Source organism: Microcaecilia unicolor, chromosome 10, assembly GCF_901765095.1.
Source record: "Microcaecilia unicolor chromosome 10, aMicUni1.1, whole genome shotgun sequence".
NCBI classification, from domain to species: Eukaryota; Metazoa; Chordata; class Amphibia; order Gymnophiona; family Siphonopidae; genus Microcaecilia; species Microcaecilia unicolor.
Genome location: NC_044040.1, coordinates 19,205,043 through 19,225,637, shown reverse-complemented (window position 1 = coordinate 19,225,637; position 20,595 = coordinate 19,205,043). Strand labels below are relative to the sequence as shown.

The window sequence follows — 20,595 nt, the reverse complement described above, 5'->3', positions numbered from 1 at the left end:
AGACTCACAGAAGCAGAAGCCTGCGCGGCCACATTGGTGATCTGCAAGGGCCGACTTCTACATGGAATGTTGCTAGTGGAATAGCAACATTCCATGTAGAATCTCAAATAGTAGCAATAGTGGAGGAGTGGCCTAGTGGTTAGGGTGGTGGACTTTGGTCCTGAGGAACTGAGTTCGATTCCCACTTCAGGCACAGGCAGCTCCTTGTGACTCCTTTGCCCCATGTAAGCCGCAGGACGTCAGACTCACAGAAGCAGAAGCCTGCGCGGCCACATTGGTGATCTGCAAGGGCCAACTTCTACATGGAATGTTGCTAGTGGAATAGCGGCGTGCACAGACTGTTGGGAATTCAAAGCGGGCCATTCTAACCCGAGTCCCTGATGAAAGCAGTGAAACCCGCGGCGTCGGGCGCAATTTAGGGGAAGCCTAAGTGGACTCCAACAGCAAGATTTATGTAGCGCAATTTAAGATAAGTTTACGTTTAAAGTTTTCAGTTTATTTATTCTGCACTTAGAGCACGCACATATTTTGAGCACTTTGTAGTGAGTGTTTGCAACAGCATTCATAAATAGTCAAACAAAGGAATGACCCAATGAAGAGAGACTATGCCACTAGGCAAAAAACAATGAAGTTGCCTTTAAGTGGTTTCTTCCGAGGGCTCCTAAAATATATATAAATAAATATATAAAAAACAAAAAAATCAAAAATTGAAAATACAGGAAAGCTATTTTTTGGATGAACTGTTTGCTTACACATAGTTCTTGTCTTTGGATTTGTGAAGAGCGTGATTATATTTACCAAAGATTTGTTAGTGTGGAGATTTAAGTGGTTTCAGCTAGTGGAATAGCAACATTCCATGTAGAATCTCAAATAGTAGCAACAGTGGAGGAGTGACCTAGTGGTTAGGGTGCTGGACTTTGGTCCTGGGGAACTGAGGAACTGAGTTCGATTCCCACTTCAGGCACAGGCAGCTCCTTGTGACTCTGGGCAAGTCACTTAACCCTCCATTGCCCCATGTAAGCCGCATTGAGCCTGCCATGAGTGGGAAAGCGCGGAGTACAAATGTAACAAAAATAAAATAGATACTATTGGAGATTCTACATGGAATGTTGCTACTATTGGAGATTCTACATGGAATGTTGCTACTGTTGGAGATTCTACATGGAATGTTGCTATTCCACTAGCAACATTCCATGTAGAAGGCTGCGCAGGCTTCTGTTTCTGTGAGTCTGACGTCGTCAGACTGACAGAAGCAGAAGCCTGCGCGGCCACATTGGTGATCTGCAAGGGCCGACTTCTACATGGAATGTTGCCAGTGGAATAGCAACATTCCATGTAGAATCTCCAATAGTGTCTATTTTATTTTTGTTACATTTGTACCCTGCGCTCTCAATGCGGCTTACATGGGGCAATAGAGGGTTAAGTGACTTGCCCAGAGTCACAAGGAGCTGCCTGTGCCTGAAGTGGGAATCGAACTCAGTTCCTCAGTTCCCCCAGGACCAAAGTCCACCACCCTAACCACTAGGCCACTCCTCCACTCCATTATTATTATTGTGTAAGTACATTTATTCCCAGCTGAGAACAGTGGATAGGTGGCGATTATAACTTTTACATAAATTCTCTTAATGCATTCGTTCACTGGACAGATTTCATAGAAACTGATAGAGCCCCTGGCTAGGGCCAAGCTTCTCAACATGTCCTTAGGATCCCACAAGCTCATTGGGTTTCCAGAACATCTACAATGATTATGCATAAGATTAAATTTGCATTATCTTGAAGACAATGCATGCATATTTATCTAATGCATATTCACTGCGGACGTCCTGAAAATATGATTGGCTGTAGGGTCCCCAGGACAGGTTCGGGAATCCCTGGGCTAGAGTTTCAACAAGCGCGGCGCAGCCAATGGCTGGTATTTACCACTTTCATAAGGCAAACACCAGTAAGCTCTGCAGCAAAGAACTAGCCAGCCACAGAGAACGGGATCACACGCAAATCAAATAATAAACTAGTAATACTGTTATGCTTAAGCAAATGGCTTTTTATGGTCCAGAACGCTTAACATACAGCATTTATGTAGTATATAAATTTGAATATACACAGCCTTTCATTCAAACAGCAGCCCCAGGCTTTACAACTATTCTACTTAAGACTTCCAAATGACAACCCTCAGGGGTCACAAGGAGAAATATTTTCTGAACAAATGTTCATAATGAAAGAGCTAGACGACAGGATCAAGGATCTGCGTTTCTCAGAGAAAAATGTGCAAGACCCCCACAGAAGCTCCCGCGTTATCCTTGAAAGGACATGCCTAAGGGCTAATACTAGAAAAACGGTATAGGACAGAAGGGCAGCTCACAAGGACTGGATCTAGAGACTATTTTAGGAATTAGGATAAGCTGTGGAAGGTGTGGTTACCTCCTAGTGTGTTACCCAAGGGAAAAAAAAGGAGGCAATTTTTGTCTCATGTTCCCAGTGGTTTTCGTACTGGGTAGGAGATTCTTTTTTACATTTTCTTTGTACATATTTGGTTGAGTTGGAGAACAGATAAATCTTTTGAGCCTAATCGGCTGGAGGGTTTTCTGGAAAATCATCAGTATGTAGAAGTCGGCCCTTGCAGATCACCAATGTGGCCGCGCAGGCTTCTGCTTCTGTGAGTCTGACGTGCAGGACGTCAGACTCACAGAAACAGAAGCCTGCGCAGCCTTCTACATGGAATGTTGCTAGTGGAATAGCAACATTCCATGTAGAATCTCCAATAGTAGCAACATTCCATGTAGAATCTCCAATAGTATCTATTTTATTTTTGTTACATTTGTACCCTGCGCTTTCCCACTCATGGCAGGCTCAATGCGGCTTACATGGGGCAATGGAGGGTTAAGTGACTTGCCCAGAGTCACAAGGAGCTGCCTGTGCCTGAAGTGGGAATCGAACTCAGTTCCTCAGTTCCCCAGGACCAAAGTCCAGCACCCTAACCACTAGGTCACTCCTCCACTGTTGCTACTATTTGAGATTCTACATGGAATGTTGCTATTCCACTAGCAACATTCCATGTAGAAGTCGGCCCTTGCAGATCACCAATGTGGCCGCGCAGGCTTCTGCTTCTGTGAGTCTGACGTGCAGGACGTCAGACTCACAGAAACAGAAGCCTGCGCAGCCTTCTACATGGAATGTTGCTAGTGGAATAGCAACATTCCATGTAGAATCTCCAATAGTAGCAACATTCCATGTAGAATCTCCAATAGTATCTATTTTATTTTTGTTACATTTGTACCCTGCGCTTTCCCACTCATGGCAGGCTCAATGCGGCTTACATGGGGCAATGGAGGGTTAAGTGACTTGCCCAGAATCACAAGGAGCTGCCTGTGCCTGAAGTGGGAATCGAACTCAGTTCCTCAGTTCCCCAGGACCAAAGTCCAGCACCCTAACCACTAGGTCACTCCTCCACTGTTGCTACTATTTGAGATTCTACATGGAATGTTGCTATTCCACCAATGTGGCCGCACAGGCTTCTGCTTCTGTGAGTCTGACGTCCTGCACATACGTGCAGGACGTCAGACTCACAGAAACAGAAGCCTGCACAGCCTTCTACATGGAATGTTGCTAGTGGAATAGCAACATTCCATGTAGAATGTCCAATAGTAGCAACATTCCATGTAGAATCTCCAATAGTAGCAACATTCCATGTAGAATCTCCAATAGTATCTATTTTATTTTTGTTACATTTGTACCCTGCGCTTTCCCACTCATGGCAGGCTCAATGCGGCTTACATGGGGCAATGGAGGGTTAAGGGACTTGCCCAGAGTCACAAGGAGCTGCCTGTGCCTGAAATGGGAATCGAACTCAGTTCCTCAGGACCAAAAATCCACCACCCTAACCACTAGGCCACTCCTCCACTCCACTGATATTTCTTGTTTTTCTCTGATTATTTTCAGTAGATTTTCTTTGTGGACTTACAGAGCTAATCTATGTTATTTCCTTGTTCTCTATTTCTTTTCTTGACACACACATATAATTTGATTGATCAATACCCTAAATTACAGCTTATGCTTGTAAATAAAAAAATTTCAATTCTTTATTTTTTTTTAAAGGGCAGCTCACAGCCTTGACAGACACCAGATTAAACCCTCACCTTGATACCAGACAGCATAACGGTCACCACGTAGTAGTCCGGAAGGAGCAGGGCTCGTACGACACTACCATCTCTCACGTGTTCGATGATTGCTGTTGCAAACAGAAATGTGCATAAATTATACATCTGCTAGAAATATCAGCAGTGCCAGGGGCGTAGCCAGAAAACAGATTTTGGGTGGGCCTAGGCAAGAAGTGGGTGGGCACCAAGAGGCTTATTTTCGAAAGAGAAAAACGCCCAAATTCCGACCTAAATCGGGAGATGGACGTCTTTCTCTTGTGGGTGCCCAAATCGGTATAATCGAAAGCCGATTTTGGGCGTTTCCAACTGCACTCCGTCGCGGGAACGCATAAAGTTGACGGGGGCTTGTCGGAGGCGTGGTGAAGGCGGGACTGAGGCGTGGTTATCGGCTGAGCAGAGATGTGCGTGCTCGGCCGATAATGGAAAAAAGAAAGGCGTTTTCAGAGAGAATTTAGGTCACTTTTGTTGGACCCGTTTTTTTCACGAACAGGTCCCAAAAAAGTGCCCTAAATGACCAGATGACCACCGGAGGGAACCGGGGATGACCTCCCCTGACTCCCCCAGTGGTCACTAACCCCCTCCCGCCAAAAAAAAACAAATGTTAAACACTTTTTCCCAACTTGTAAGCCAGCCTCAAATGTCATCCCCAGCTCCATGACAGCTTGCTTGTTTTTTTTTTTCTTCCGATTTTTCCTCTCTGCATGGGTCCCGCGCAGCACCAACTAAAGTAAAATTGCTCTGGGGACCTGCATACTACTGTCATGGAGCTAGGTATGATATTTGAGGCTGGCATAGAGGCATCTCAGGGGGACCAGTGCACTACGAATGCTGGCCCCTCCCACGACCAAATGCCTTGGATTTGGTCATTTTTGAACAGGGACGCTTCGGTTTCGATTATCGCTAAAAAACAAAAACGCCCAGCTCAAAAAACGCCCTAATCCAATGTATTTTCGAAAAAAAAGATGGCCGTCCATTTTTTTCGAAAATACAGTTCGGCCCGCCCCTTCACGGACCCGTTCTCGGAGATGGACGTTTTTACAAATGGGCGTTCGCGTTCGATTATGCCCCTCCAAGTGTTCTTTCCACCCCCCCCTCCACCCACCCAACCACCACCAAAATAAAATCTCAGCCTGCAGGAAAACGCTTCTTTCCACCTTGGCAGTCTGCAGCACGCATGCGCTGAAAACGAATACGCAAGTGCTGGTATCGTGGAGAGTAGCATTTTCATTTCCATCAGGTGGAACTGTTCAGCTGGTTGGAGCTTGGGATCCCCACCAGCTACCGCTAAATGTGTGCTACTGTTGGGTGGGCCTGAGCCCTAATTGGGTGGGCCCTGGCCCATCCAGGCCCACCTGCTGTGGCTAAGCCACTGAGCAGTACCAGCTATGCAAGATGCTGCATTTCTTCCTAACGCAAAGCTCTAGATAGTGCTGGGGAGGAGTCCGCTGTCTTGGTACATGTGGGTACCAATGACATAGGAAAATGTGGGAGAGAGGTTCTGGAAGCAAAATTTAGGCTCTTAGGTAGAAAGCTGAAATCCAGATCCTCCAGGGTAGCATTTTCTGAAATGCTACCTGTGCCACGCGCAGGGCCCAAGAGACAGGCAGAGCTCCAGAGTCTCAATGCGTGGATGAGACGATGGTGCAGGGAGGAGGGCTTTAGATTTGTTAGGAACTGGGCAACATTCTGGGGAAGGGGGAGCCTATTCCGAAAGGATGGGCTCCATCTTAACCAGAGTGGGACCAGGCTGCTGGCATCGGCGTTTAAGAAGGAGATAGAGCAGCTTTTAAACTAGAAATGGGGGGAAGGCCGACAGTCGCTCAAAAGAGCATGGTTCGGGATAAGGTATCTTTCAAAGATATCACCATAACAGGGAAGATAGAGTATCCTGATAGTGAGGTTGCAAAAGAGATTGTAGTAGATCGGGTATCTTTAAATAACAATAAAAATCAGACAAAAGATTGCCAGTTAATACTGTCAAGTACTAAGCATGATGTACTTAGGAACAACAAACATAGTTTGAAATGTCTATATGCGAATGCCAGGAGCCTAAGAAATAAGATGGGGGAGTTAGAATATATTGCACTAAATGAAAAATTAGATATAATAGGCATCTCTGAGACCTGGTGGAAGGAGGATAACCAGTGGGACACTGTCATACCGGGGTACAAATTATATCGTAGTGATAGGGTGAATCGGATTGGTGGAGGGGTAGCATTGTATATTAACGAGAGCCTTGAATCAAATAGATTGAAAATTCTGCAGGAAGCAAAACACTCCTTGGAATCACTGTGGATTGAAATTCCATGTGCAAAGGGGAAAAGGATAGTGATAGGAGTGTACTACCGTCCGCCTGGCCAGGACGAACAGACGGATGCGGAAATGTTAAAGGAAATCAGGGACGCAAACAAACTGGGCAACACAATAATAATGGGGGATTTCAATTACCCGCATATAGACTGGGTTAATGTAACATCTGTACACGTAAGGGACATAAGATTTCTTGATGAAATCAAGGACAGCTTCATGGAACAGCTAGTTCAGGAGCCGACAAGAGAAGGAAAAATACTAGACTTAGTCCTTAGTGGTGCTCATGATCTAGTGCAGGGGGTAACGATACGAGGGCCGCTTGATAACAGTGATCATAATATGATCGGTTTTGATATTGGCATTGAAGGAAGTGAAACTAGGAAATCAAGTACGCTAGCGTTTAACTATAGAAAAGGTGATTACGACAAAATGAGAAAAATGGTGAAAAAAAGACTGAAAGGAGCAGCTCGCAGAGTAAAAAACTTGCATCAGGCGTGGATGCTGTTTAAAAACACCATCCTGGAGGTTCAGGACAAATATATTCCACGTATTAGAAAAAAGGGAAAAAAGACTAAACGTCAGCCGGCGTGGCTAAACAGTAAGATAAAGGAAATCATTAGAGCCAAAAAACAATCCTTCAGAAAGTGGAGAAGAGAACCAACTGAAAGTAACAGGATAGATCATAAGGAATGCCAAGCCAAATGCAAAGCGGAGATAAGGAGGGCAAAAAAGGACTTTGAGAAGAAATTAGCGTTGGAAGCAAAAATACATAGTAAAAACTTTTTTAGATACATTAAAAGCAGGAAACCGGCCAAAGAGTCGGTTGGGCCGCTGGACGAAAATGGTGTTAAAGGGGCGATCAAGGAGGACAAAGCCGTAGCGGAGAAATTAAATGAATTCTTTGCTTCGGTCTTCACCGAGGAGGATTTGGGGGGGACACCGGTGCCGGAAAGAATATTTGAAGCGGGGGAGTCGGAGAAACTAAACAAATTCTCTGTAACCTTGGAGGATGTAATGGGTCAGTTCAGCAAGCTGAAGAGTAGTAAATCACCGGGACCTGATGGTATTCATCCCAGAGTATTAATAGAACTAAAAAATGAACTTGCGGAGCTACTGTTAGAAATATGCAATCTGTCCCTAAAATCGAGTGTAATACCGGAAGACTGGAGGGTAGCCAATGTTACTCCGATTTTTAAGAAAGGTTCCAGAGGAGATCCGGGAAATTATAGACCGGTGAGTCTGACGTCGGTGCCGGGCAAGATGGTGGAGGCTATTATTAAGAATAAAATTGCAGAGCATATACAAAAACATGGACTGATGAGACAAAGTCAGCACGGATTTAGTGAAGGGAAGTCTTGCCTCACCAATCTAATGCATTTTTTTGAGGGGGTAAGCAAACATGTGGACAATGGGGAGCCGGTTGATATTGTATATCTGGATTTTCAGAAGGCGTTTGACAAAGTGCCGCACGAAAGACTCCTGAAGAAATTGCAGAGTCATGGAATCGGAGGTAGGGTATTATTATGGATTAAGAACTGGTTGAAAGATAGGAAGCAGAGAGTAGGATTGCGTGGCCAGTATTCTCAGTGGAGGAGGGTAGTTAGTGGGGTCCCGCAGGGGTCTGTGCTGGGTCCGTTGCTTTTTAATGTATTTATAAATGACCTAGAGATGGGAATAACTAGTGAGGTAATTAAATTCGCCGATGACACAAAATTATTCAGGGTCGTCAAGTCGCAGGAGGAATGTGAACGATTACAGGAGGACCTTGCGAGACTGGGAGAATGGGCGTGCAAGTGGCAGATGAAGTTCAATGTTGACAAGTGCAAAGTGATGCATGTGGGTAAGAGGAACCCGAATTATAGCTACGTCTTGCAAGGTTCCGCGTTAGGAGTTACGGATCAAGAAAGGGATCTGGGTGTCGTCGTCGATGATACGCTGAAACCTTCTGCTCAGTGTGCTGCTGCGGCTAGGAAAGCGAATAGAATGTTGGGTGTTATTAGGAAGGGTATGGAGTCCAGGTGTGCGGATGTTATAATGCCGTTGTATCGCTCCATGGTGCGACCGCACCTGGAGTATTGTGTTCAGTACTGGTCTCCGTATCTCAAAAAAGATATAGTAGAATTGGAAAAGGTACAGCGAAGGGCGACGAAAATGATAGTGGGGATGGGACGACTTTCCTATGAAGAGAGGCTGAGAAGGCTAGGGCTTTTCAGCTTGGAGAAGAGACGGCTGAGGGGAGATATGATAGAAGTGTATAAAATAATGAGTGGAATGGATCGGGTGGATGTGAAGCGACTGTTCACGCTATCCAAAAATACTAGGACTAGAGGGCATGAGTTGAAGCTACAGTGTGGTAAATTTAAAACGAATCGGAGAAAATTTTTCTTCACCCAACGTGTAATTAGACTCTGGAATTCATTGCCGGAGAACGTGGTACGGGCGGTTAGCTTGACGGAGTTTAAAAAGGGGTTAGATAGATTCCTAAAGGACAAGTCCATAGACCGCTATTAAATGGACTTGGAAAAATTCCGCATTTTTAGGTATAACTTGTCTGGAATGTTTTTACGTTTGGGGAGCGTGCCAGGTGCCCTTGACCTGGATTGGCCACTGTCGGTGACAGGATGCTGGGCTAGATGGACCTTTGGTCTTTCCCAGTATGGCACTACTTATGTACTTATGTACTTATGTACCACGGCTTCTCAAGGAGCAAAGAGCAGTGCATCCGAGTCCTAACAAAATGATTGAACCGCCCTGGCAAACGGAAGTCCTATTAGGATGAGGAACCAACACCAGCTCTCAGTTTGCTTCATTCCTCCAGGCTCCCTGTTTTCATCACACTCATTGAAAGCAGAACGTAAAACATGGCTGTTCCATAAAGCATATGGAAATTAGGATTCTTTTTGTCATATTGCCCTGTGACATTTTTTAATTAGTTTTATTTATTCTTTTTTTTTCATATGCTACATTTTGTAGATGTGTTTATGATTATTTTTTGTAAGATACATTCATTTGATTGTACAGTGTAATGTTTTGTCATTTTTGCTATGTGAACCCGCCTAGAACTTTGGATAGAGCAGGATACAAACTTGTGAAAAATAAATAAATATTCATAACCAGGCCTTGACAAATTCTCTTTTAAATCCAGGAGTCAAGCCAAAAACTTAGGCGCCACAGTCCAAGACATCTCATTCCTCTCCCAATGCCCCACTGCCCCGACCCAAGCTCAAGAGCAGGAGGGGCATCCTCTCAAGAGGTTTGCTGAAGTTCCTTAGGGGCCTAAATTACTAAGACTATTTTCCCATTCTTTCCAAAGGAAAAGAAAGCATGGTAAATTAGGCTCTTAATGCACTGCTGCCCTACCAGAAGTCAGCGGTTCCCCTTCCTCAAGCGCACTGCCAGCAGCACGCCAGGGTCCTCTAATAGCTGTGCCAGAGATGATTTACTTCTTTGGTTCAGTAAAGTTACTGGCTACGGCGAAGTTTCCACCATTCCCTCCTTCTCTTGCATCACTCTTACCCCCCCCCCCCCCCCCCCCCACCTTTTATTCCCATCCCTCATTTTTTTCCATCCCACCCTGTCCACCTTCAGTCTCCTCTTTATCTCCCACTCTCTGTCCTACTACTACTACTACTATTTAACATTTCTAGAGCGCTACAAAGTGTACGCAGCGCTGTACAAACACAGAAGAAAGACAGTCCCTGCTCAAAGAGCTTACAATCTAATAGACAAAAAGTAAAGCATTTAAATTTAAAATGTCCTCCCGTTTATATCTCATTTCCTTGTCAGTAGTGTCCCCCAGTCTCATTTTTCCTGGTCTCCCTCCCCCCCCCCCAAGGGAGGCAGATTTCCTGGGGTAGGGCTTACTTCTTTTTTCATGTTTATCAGCCTTGAATGATTTTTTTTTCACTTGTCCATTTTATTTTCGTTACCCCAATTTCACTCCTTTTCTGCTTCAGATTTTTTTTTCCATTTCTCATTCTAATCATTTTCTTTTCTGTTCATATTCCCTCTTTCTCCACTGTCTTTTTTTCTGTCCTGATTTTTCTCCCTTGTTTTTTTTCTTTTTCACTCCTTTTTGAAGAATGCCCCTCCCCTCTTTGCTATCCCAATCAGGGGCAGAATGAGCCAAAGTAAAGACCAGGGAACTTTTCTATACCAGCCCAACTTACCTTGCTTTGCCTCACCGGTCGGCCGTAAGGATCCCCACGGCGCAGCATGGCCCAGCCTACAGAAAAGTAATAAATAAAACACAGGGCTTCTGAGCCGCTGTGGAACTCAAAGCCCTGCCGTGTTTCCACCCCTTCCTTCAGCACGAACTTCATTAATAACAGGAAGTCTACACTAAAAGAGGAAGCAGAAACACAGAAAGGCCTGGAACAGCACAGCAGCTCAAAGACTCCATGCTTTATTTTTTTTTCTTCCTGTTCGGCAGCATCACGTCCAGTGCTCCCCAGTCCTAAGACTCCCAGCAGCATTCTGCCCCGCTCCTAATATCCTCTTGCTTTTCCGATGCCAAGCAGGCCTTCCCTTGCAGCATGACTCAGTTGATGTTTGTGTCACGCGCTATATAAAATCTGATATTGATTGCGTGGTTCTAAATCTCGTGAGACTTGAGACGGTGAGAGATTTGGGAACGCGCAACCAGCAGTAGAGTTCCTGCAGCAGATAACACAAACTTCAGCTGTCATGCTGTGAAAAGGAAAACGTATCTGGCACTGGTGATCAGTGGCGTTCCTACGGGGGCGGCCCAGTGCGCCCCCCCCCCCCTGCAAAAAAAAAACCCCAATCCCCCGGCGAAAGAACCCCCCCCCCCCCCGAGTGCACGCCACTGGGGGGGGGGGGGTGCCGCGCGCCTGCCGGCTCTTCGTTTTCATGCTCCCTCTGCCCCGGAACACAGGAAGTAACCTGTTCCGGGGCAGAGGGAGCATGAAAACAAAGAACCGACCGGCGTGCACCTGGGGCGGACCGCCCCCCCCCCCCCCCCCCCTTGGTACGCCACTGCTGGTGATGTACTAGGAACAAAAATTTTTTTAAAAACCCAGACAAGGGCACAAAATTCCATGCGGCAGGGTATAATTTTTAGACACCAGGGCTACCTGGCACCTTGGATTTATCAAGCCCTGGAAGCAAGGGTACTGAAATCTTCCACCGCTCTTCATAAATTTATACAGGAATACATTTTATCATTAGCTGTTTACTAAACAAGGTGTGCTTGTGTGAAGTGCAGAGGAAAAAGCAAACACTGCTGCAAGTATCCAAGGGTAACCACACTTATTTTCTGCCGAGATACGGCAAGGGAAGAGAGAATGCAATATGGGCAGAAAAATGTGGAACCAACGATAATATAAAGGCATTAAGAAAAAGCAACATGGAAGCTCCCGATCTCAGCAATGACCAAAGAGGAAAAAAAATGACAACTGTCAAGTTAAACACATTCAAAGGAAATTATAGGAGGATTTCTATAAAATGACTTAGCACATGATCATTTTGTCCACTCAAAAGTTAATTAAGTTGATAAGGCACACCGACTGCTCCTTGGCTGATTATACAAACTGAGAAACACTTTTGCCCAGTGTTAGTATGCTCATATTATGCTCATATTAGCCCTCTCTTCAAGTCACTTCACTGGCATCCTATCCGTTTCCGCATACAGTTCAAACTCCTCTTATTGACCTATAAGTGCATTCACTCTGCAGCTCCTCAGTACCTCTCCACTCTCATCTCTCCCTACATTCCTCCCCGGGAACTCCATTCACTGGGTAAATCTCTCTTATCTGCACCCTTCTCCTCCACTGCTAACTCCAGACTCCGTTCCTTTTATCTTGCTGCACCATATGCCTGGAATAGACTTCCTGAGCCGGTACATCAAGCTCCATCTGTGACCATCTTCAAATCTAAGCTAAGCTAACAGCCCACCTTTTTGATGCTGCTTTTAACTCCTAACCCTTATTCCTTTGTTCAGAACTTTTTATTTTATCATCCTCACTTTAATATTCCCTTATCTCTTGTTTGTCCTGTTTGTCTGTCCTAATTAAATTGTAAGCTCTGTCGAGCAGGTGCTGTCTCTTCACGTTCAAGTGTACAGCGCTACGTATGGCTAGTAGCGCTATAGAAATGATAAGTAGTAGTAGTAGTAGTTAGTAGACTGCAGTGAAGTGCTCCTTTGCAGCCCCCCCTGGCTGCTGCCTCTCCCTCTCCAATGCGGATCACTCACCATTTACTGGCTTCTGGTGAAGGGAGTCAACGAAGTGCCTAGGGGTTTCTATCGTATACTTGAGGTCTCGGATGGTGTGAGAACCTGTTCCTTCGCTCCACATCCCCTTTTTGGCTACCTTGGCCTGCTCTTCCAGTTCTGCCAACCTGGTCTGCTCAGGCCTGAGAGAGAGAGAGAGAGAGAGAGAGAGAGAGAGAAACGTAAAGAACTTAAAAGACTACTTTTAGACGACCCATCAACTTTTGGTTAAAAACATGAAGTGAGATTCTTCAGAATCCCAACCCTCTCCCTCATCCTGTACATATTAAAGTTGGAAAGCATTGCAGTAACTTCTGATCCCAATATACTTTTTCTATATTGGCACCTCCCTAATACCTGCAAAGTAAATATTAAAATTACTACCTCTGGAACATGCAAAATCAACTTAGGCAGGAGCAATGGGGGATCTGCAGAGCTCCCTAACAAGCCTATTTAAATGTGCAAGCAGCCTCTCTGCTCTTGGTTGATGGTCTGTTTGCAAGCGTTTAGCTGAAAGCAACAGTAAGACTGCTCTTGCAGGATAAACGGAAAGCTTCCAAAAAAACGGCTTCAGCTTTGCTATCGACCCAAGTTAGTGTTGGGTTCTCTGCTGAGAATAATTAAATCAGATTTGAGGGAATCCATGAAGGAGGATCTGAGGCTATTTTTCTGAGGACAAATTCTTCAAAGATTTATTAAGAACGTGAAGTAACAGTGTTTTGCATATTTTCATTTGACAGCAATTTTTTGGTTCAGGTTCTTTGTTCAAACTTCAAATATATTTTGTGGTCCATTAATCCTCATTTTCTACATAGAGCAATATCCCATGTTTCTGTAATTAATCAAATTTCTCTTAGATTTACTTTGCACAGTAGGAGTTGGGGATGGACAGCAAAAAAAAAAATAGAGTCAAAGGTTTGGTGTATCGACTCCACAGGCCTGCTATCGACAGACTCCATGGATTTTCACAAACTTATCTGTGGCCGAGACATCTTTCTTTGCCATTCTGGTTTTAGAACAATGAGAGGAAGCCACTCAAATACTTTTCCCTCTACCCTCAAGACTCCACCCAAGATATGAAGCAGCGTAATTTTGCACCTCCCAAAATCTCAAATGCATTGTCAGCACTAAACTCAAACAAAAAGGATGAAGAGGCAGGGCTTACGTTGTGGCTCGGACGCCTTCTCTCCGGGAGGCCAACCCTTCTGCTACCAGAGACTCTGCAATGTTCTCTCCTGATGTGTCTGTGGGGGGGAAAAAAAAGCAGCCCACTGAATTAGACAAAAGAGTGACTGCCCCAAAAAAACAAGGGCATTACCATCTTTTCTTTTTTTGAGTAATCTTTTATTAATAACAAGCAGAGCATATCAATACAAACACTTATCCAGTACACTTACAATTCAAACTATCGTGTAAACTTATTATCAACATCTGTTTACTCATTACCGATTATGCACTTAGGCAACATAAATGACCCTTGCGGTCCCATTAAACATATGTAAACAGTCTTAGTGCTCTCTTCGCTCTCACTCGTTAATTTTCTGAAATATATCCCCCCATCCCCCCCCCCTTCCTTACCCCCCCCCCCACCCCCTCCCCATCCAGGACTTGTTTTATGCAGCAAAGTTACTAGGCCTCGCCACAGAGCCATTGAATATTTGTCAGCAAAATCACTTGTCTATGGACAGAATAAGTTAAAACATCCAGATTCCATAGCAAGATGTACATATTTCCACTCATGGAGCACAACATGCATCAGTCACATGCGAGCTCTATACCGCCCCCCAGAGTTCCTCTTTGGTAGAGCAATGAAACTGATGTGGCCAAACACAGAATAATGAGTATGCCCATTTAATACATTTTATGACCACTAAACCACTAAATCTTACACCTGTAACTCTCAGCTGCAAGGATGGTTAAACTCTGCCTTCATTTATCACTACAGCTGCCATTTGCAGACAAACCCAACCTTGTGGTTTACCACCACCACCGAGCATTTCCTCCAGCTGGCTCACATCAAACAAGGGTACAGTAAGGAGAAAACATTTGACAAACTGCTCTCTTCTCTACTGTAAATGACTCGCTACCTACCTTTACCCAGGTAAACCATTCCATATTCTCGCCCCTGAGGGGTCTTGTACTCCACCGTGAAGCAGACCTCTTTCCCAATGAGCTTCTTCCGGAGGAACTCACGAGCAGGGAATCCCCAAGGCTGTTAAGTGACAAGATATAAGTCTTAAACAAAGAGCAGTTCATTTCTTAGAATTTTCTAAATTCACAATTTTTCAGACCATTCCAAACGGGGAATTAAGAGGACATGGGTAAAAGGCTGGTCAGAAACCTGCAAAACTGGCTGATGCATTTGACATCAGCAGCGAAGAGAATTCAGAAAATGCTACCCTTCCAAAGGCCGACAAAGATCCTGAATAGTTTAATCTCTAAACCAGTAGTTCCCTTGCAGTGAAACTAGGTAGATTTGCGCTCAGAGTGAGAGACAGTGAATCACTATGTTACCAAGAACCTGGTTAGAGGATGGAGGGGGCATGCTGGTTATTTGCACTAGGACCTCTTCCCCCATGGGAAATACTCAGCCAAGCTAATAGCATGGTGTCTTTCCTTTACAGTCTTGTGCAGAAAATGCTGCATCCAGCTAGTATGGTTCCCAAGGATATAGCAGGATGAGAGCAATGACCAAAATCTTACAGTTGTACTGTTCATAAACACTCTTTTCTTAAAATGGTAGTTGATATATATCAATTCTCCTTGAAACATTTCCAGACCCAAAAAGCTATGATGATACAAATTAAGCTGCATCCTTTCTTTTCTTTCAGGGTCATTTGCTAACAGTGAATGCTAACACCATTTAATGCCCATTTATTAAGATTTATTTAACGCCTTTTTGAAGAAATTCACCCAAGAATATGTCGAACACAAGTGACAAGTACATAAATTAAAATGAGCGAGTGAAAGAGAAGAAAGTAGGCCAGGGAAGGAGTAAGACAGGAGAGATAGGGGGTGAGAAGAGGGGATGGAAAGTTGATAAGTGAAATATGGGTGGAGGACTGAAGAGTGAGAGGATAAAATTTGAATGGGCAGGTAGAAGAGAGAGAGTGGGAATATGTCAAGAGAAGATAGAGGTATATAAAATAATGAGTGGAGTGGAACAGGTGGATGTGAAGCGTCTGTTCACGCTTTCCAAAAATACTAGGACTAGGGGGCATGCAATGAAGCTACAGTGAAGTAAATTTAAAACAAATCGGAGAAAGGTTTTCTTCACCCGACGCATAATTAAACTCTGGAATTCGTTGCCAGAGAACGTGGTGAAGGCGGTTAGCTTAGCAGAGTTTAAAAAGGGGTTAGACGGTTTCCTAAAAGGACAAGTCCATAAACCACTACTAAATGGACTTGGGAAAAATCCACAATTCCAGGAATAACAAGTATAGAATGTTTGTACATTTGGGAAGCTCACCAGGTGCCCTTGGCCTGGATTGGCCGCTGTCGTGGACAGGATTCTGGGCTCGATGGACCCTTGGTCTTTTCCCAGTTTGGCATTACTTATGTACTTAAGAATGTAGTGAGGAAATGGAAGAAGATAGGAGGAAAGTGGAGAAAGGGCAAATGAATAGTACACACTGGAAAGGGAGCAGAAGACAGACAGGAAAGCAGAAGACAGAAAGTGGACCAACATGCTTGGAAAAATAAAATGCCCCACCAAGAAAGGAAGAAAAAGTGTTTTATTTTGAATTTATTAACTGGAATATGTTTGGGAAATGTACACCGGTGATGTTTGTATTTTGTTTAGTATAGGAGGAATTGCATTTCTGTTTTATTTCTCCCATGTTATTTGAATGGGTGATATGATACAGACGTTCAAATATTTGAAAGGTATTAATCCGCAAACAAATCTTTTCCGGAGATGGGAAGGCGGTAGAACGAGAGGACATGAAATGAGATTGAAGGGGGGCAGACTCAGGAAAGATGTCAGGAAGTATTTTTTCACTTGGATTGCCCTCCCGCGGGAGGTGGTGGAGATGAAAACGGTAACGGAGTTCTAACATGCATGGGATATGCATAGAGGAATCCTGTGCAGAAGGAATGGATCCTCAGAAGCTTAGCTGAAATTGGGTGGCGGAGCAGGTGGGGGGAAGAGGGGTTGGTGGTTGGGAGGCGAGGATAGGGGAGGGCAGACTTATACGGTCTGTACCAGAGCCGGTGATGGGAGGCGGGACTGGTGGTTGGGAGGCGGGAAATACTGCTGGGCAGACTTATATGGTCTGTGCCCTGAAAAGGACAGGTACAAATTCAAGGTAAGGTATACACATATGAGTTTGTCTTGGGCAGACTGGATGGACCATGCAGGTCTTTTTCTGCCGTCATCTACTATGTTACTATGTAACCTGCCTAGTCTGACTTCTTGTGGTTCTCAGTTCAATTTTTTTCATGTTTATATTTCTAATTTGCAGTCCCTTGTTCTATATTTGGGTCTGTTTTGTGTGTGACCGAAGTGTGCTATTCTGCTTGCATGTAGCGTCTGGGTAGAAGTTTGTAGCAGTCTCACTTGTTCTGTTTTACTAGTAGTAGTTGTATTGGTGTTTTAGAGTCCTGTGTAATATTTGCAGTGCTGCCTATTCTTAAATTAGGTTCATGTTAGATTCACAGACATTAATGCTACATCAGTTTACTACATCTATGTTGAGTTATTTTTCCTGGTTTTGTATTTCATATTGTGCCTGGGTAGTGGAGAGATTTATATTGCTATTAACTCAGATGAGAGAATCAAACATTTTTTTTCTATGGTAACTTAAGTACATAAGTATTGCCATACTGGGAAAGACCAAAGGTCCATCGAGCCCAGCATCCTGTTTCCAATAGTGGCCAATCCAGGTCACAAATACCCGGCAAGATTCCAAAAAATGTACAAAACATTCTATACTGCTTATCCCAGAAATAGTGGATTTTCCCCATGTCCATTTAATAACGGTCTATGGACTTTTCCATTAGGAAGCCATCCAAACCTTTTTAAAACTCCGCTAAGCTAACCACCTTTACCACATTCTGTGGCAACAAATTTCAGAGTTTAATTACACGTTGAGTGAAGAAATATTTTCTCTGATTCGTTTAAAATTTATTACATTGTACCTTCATCGCATGCCCCCTAGTCCTAGTATTTTTGGAAAGCGTGAACAGACGCTTCACATCTACCCGTTCACTCATTATTTTATAGACCTCTATCATATCTCTCCTCAGCCGCCTTTTCTCCAAGCTGAAGAGCCCTAGCTGCTTTAGCCTTTCCTCATAGGGAAGTCGTCCCAACCCCTTTATCATTTTCGTCGCCCTTCTCTACACCTTTTCTAATTCCATGCATAAAACGTGCTAGTTATGATCTGCACCCGTTGTTGCGGGGAGATAGGGTATTTGTGGATGCAGAGCATGTTTACATTTAATTCATAAGAACTGCCATACTGTATCAGACCAAAGGTCCTTGAGGGTCATATATGCAGTGCGTCACATATGCGAGCATTATCTATGAGGTGTGCCCCGACTGAAAAAAAGGTTGAGAACCACTGCTCTAGAGAACTCTGGCAACAATTACTATTACTACTACAACTTACTATTTCTAAAGCACTACCGGGCATATACGGCGCTGTAACCACGTTATAACCCTTAGGTCTAGCAACTGGGAAGGGTTACATTAGCCCTCTCCTCAAGTCACTTCACTGGCTCCCTATCCGTTTCCGCATTCAATTCAAACTTCTCTTATTGACCTATAAGTGCATTCACTCTGCCGCTCCCCAGTACCTTTCCACTCTTGTCTCTCCCTACGCCCCCTCTCGGGTACTCCGTTCTGTAAAAAACTCTCTCTTATCTGTCCCCTTCTCCTCTACTGCTAATTCCAGACTCCGTTCCTTTTATCTTGCTGCACCTCACGCCTGGAATGGACTTCCCGAGCCTGTACGTCTAAGCCCCGTCTTTGGCCATTTTCAAGTCCAAACTTAAAGCCCCACCTCTTTACCACTGCTTTTGACTCCTAACCACTGCTCACTTGCCCTGTCCTTTTTATCCTCACCTCTTTATTCCCTTACCCTTAATTGTTCTGTCTGCCTGTCTTATCTAGATTGTAAGCTCTTTGAGCAGGGACTGTCTTTTTGTGTACGGTGTACAGCGCTGCGTATGCCTTGTAGCGCTATAGAAGTGATAAGTAGTAGTAATGTAGAAGCCTGCCCTTGCAAATCAGCAACGTGGCCGCACAGGCTGATCTGCAAGAGCAGGCTTCCACATGGAATGTTGCTAGTGGAGGAGTAGGCTAGTGGTTAGTGCAGTGGAACATGGAATGTTGTTACTATTTGAGATTCTGGAATGTTGCTATTACTTGAGATTCTACATGGAATGTTGCTACTATTGGAGATTCTGTTGCTACTATTTGAGATTCTACATGGAATGTTGCTATTCCAGTAGCAACATTCCATATTTAGATTATGAGCTCTTTGAGCAGGGACTGTCTTTTTTGTGTATGGTGTACAGCACTGCGTATGCCTTGTAGCGCTATAGAAATGATAAGTAGTAGTGGTAGTAGTTAAGCTTCTGCTGGGCCTGCACTTGTGCCTTACTGTGGTCCGTCTGAGAATTTTATTAAAATAATTCACTTCCAGAGTTCAGGATAAACGAGGGCTGTGCACTTTCAGCTTTAATGCCATTTTATTTTAGAATACCAAACTATATTTCGGACAGATTTGCTCACACAGGGGTGAGATTCAAGAGCTTCCATGGCAATATGGAGTTTACAGTAAAAAAAAATATTCTGTTTTAATATTATTTGTAAATTGGCTGCTACACTGTAGCTTTGTACCAATAAAATGCATGATAATGTTACATACATATAAAGCTTTTTTTGGGGGGGGAGGGGGAAGAGCCCATTGTTAAACATTTACCAGCACACCACTGGGCATAATGTAGCACGAGACTGATCTCTTCCAAAAATCTGTCCAACCCAAGTTTGATCCCAGTTATGTTTGCAACGGATGAGAAAATGCCACACTAGGGGAAGGAAGATAAGGGAAGGGGGAAGACGATGTTTAGTGGGAAGGAAGGGTTAAAAAAAAAAAAAAGACAAATTAAGCGAATTGATGAACAAAAGTGGGGAAAAAAATTAAGAAATGTTTTGCTGCATCCCAGTGATCAAATGGTCTAATCACTTTTCCATATCTATTATCCTCCAAATTTTCACACTGTATTGTGTGAAGCACTTCATTTTCTGTTGAGCTTCAATGTTTGATAGTTTCATTAATAGACGGTGATAAGTTAAATGTCAGTGAGGAATCTGATGCACTTTCCTGCACATGCATCTCCGATGCTGTTCCCCGCAGTATGACAGGACGCATGGCAATCTGTCACTCATCAGCACACTTATAAAATCCCACAAAATGCAGAATGCTTCATGACCTCACCAATTACACTTCTGGGAACTCTAGTCAATTATAATTGAGGCTGAAGAATGAGTTTGCTCATCGACAATATGGTTCTTATCTCTAAGACATTTTGAATCAAATGTTCTGCAAATTGTTCCATCAATCAACATAGATTTAGTGTAGTGACAAGCAGGACTGAGGTTTCCAGTTTTCCCAAGAAAAACAAAAAAACTACACTTAAAAATTCCATACATTTGACTTCACTGACCTGAAGTATCCATTTAGTGTTTTACAGAAGATGAAGTGGCAGGACAGGAACGTGGACAAGGCCTATGCTGAGCTTGATAACCAAACCCTGAATCTTAGACCACCCACCCCCTATGTTCTGAATTTTATCCAGTGCTTAGGCAAAACAAAGTTTGGTGCAGGGTGGCAGAGGTTAGAGAACAGGGCTACACAAACTGGAAGTGGAGTGGAGGAGTGGCCTAGTGGT

At 44.0% G+C, this 20,595-nt stretch overlaps 1 protein-coding gene across 1 annotated transcript in view; it reads right to left on the bottom strand.

Annotated features, from left to right (window-relative positions):
* SND1 (staphylococcal nuclease and tudor domain containing 1) overlaps positions 1-20,595 on the bottom strand; it is a 1,412,868-nt gene that overhangs the window by 1,335,185 nt on the left and 57,088 nt on the right. The window contains exons 3-6 of the mRNA XM_030217129.1: positions 14,788-14,908; positions 13,862-13,940; positions 12,679-12,839; positions 4,134-4,225 (exon numbers count right to left, since the gene is read on the bottom strand). Coding sequence (XP_030072989.1) covers positions 4,134-4,225; positions 12,679-12,839; positions 13,862-13,940; positions 14,788-14,908 — 453 coding nt within the window. The remainder of the gene's footprint in view (positions 1-4,133; positions 4,226-12,678; positions 12,840-13,861; positions 13,941-14,787; positions 14,909-20,595) is intronic.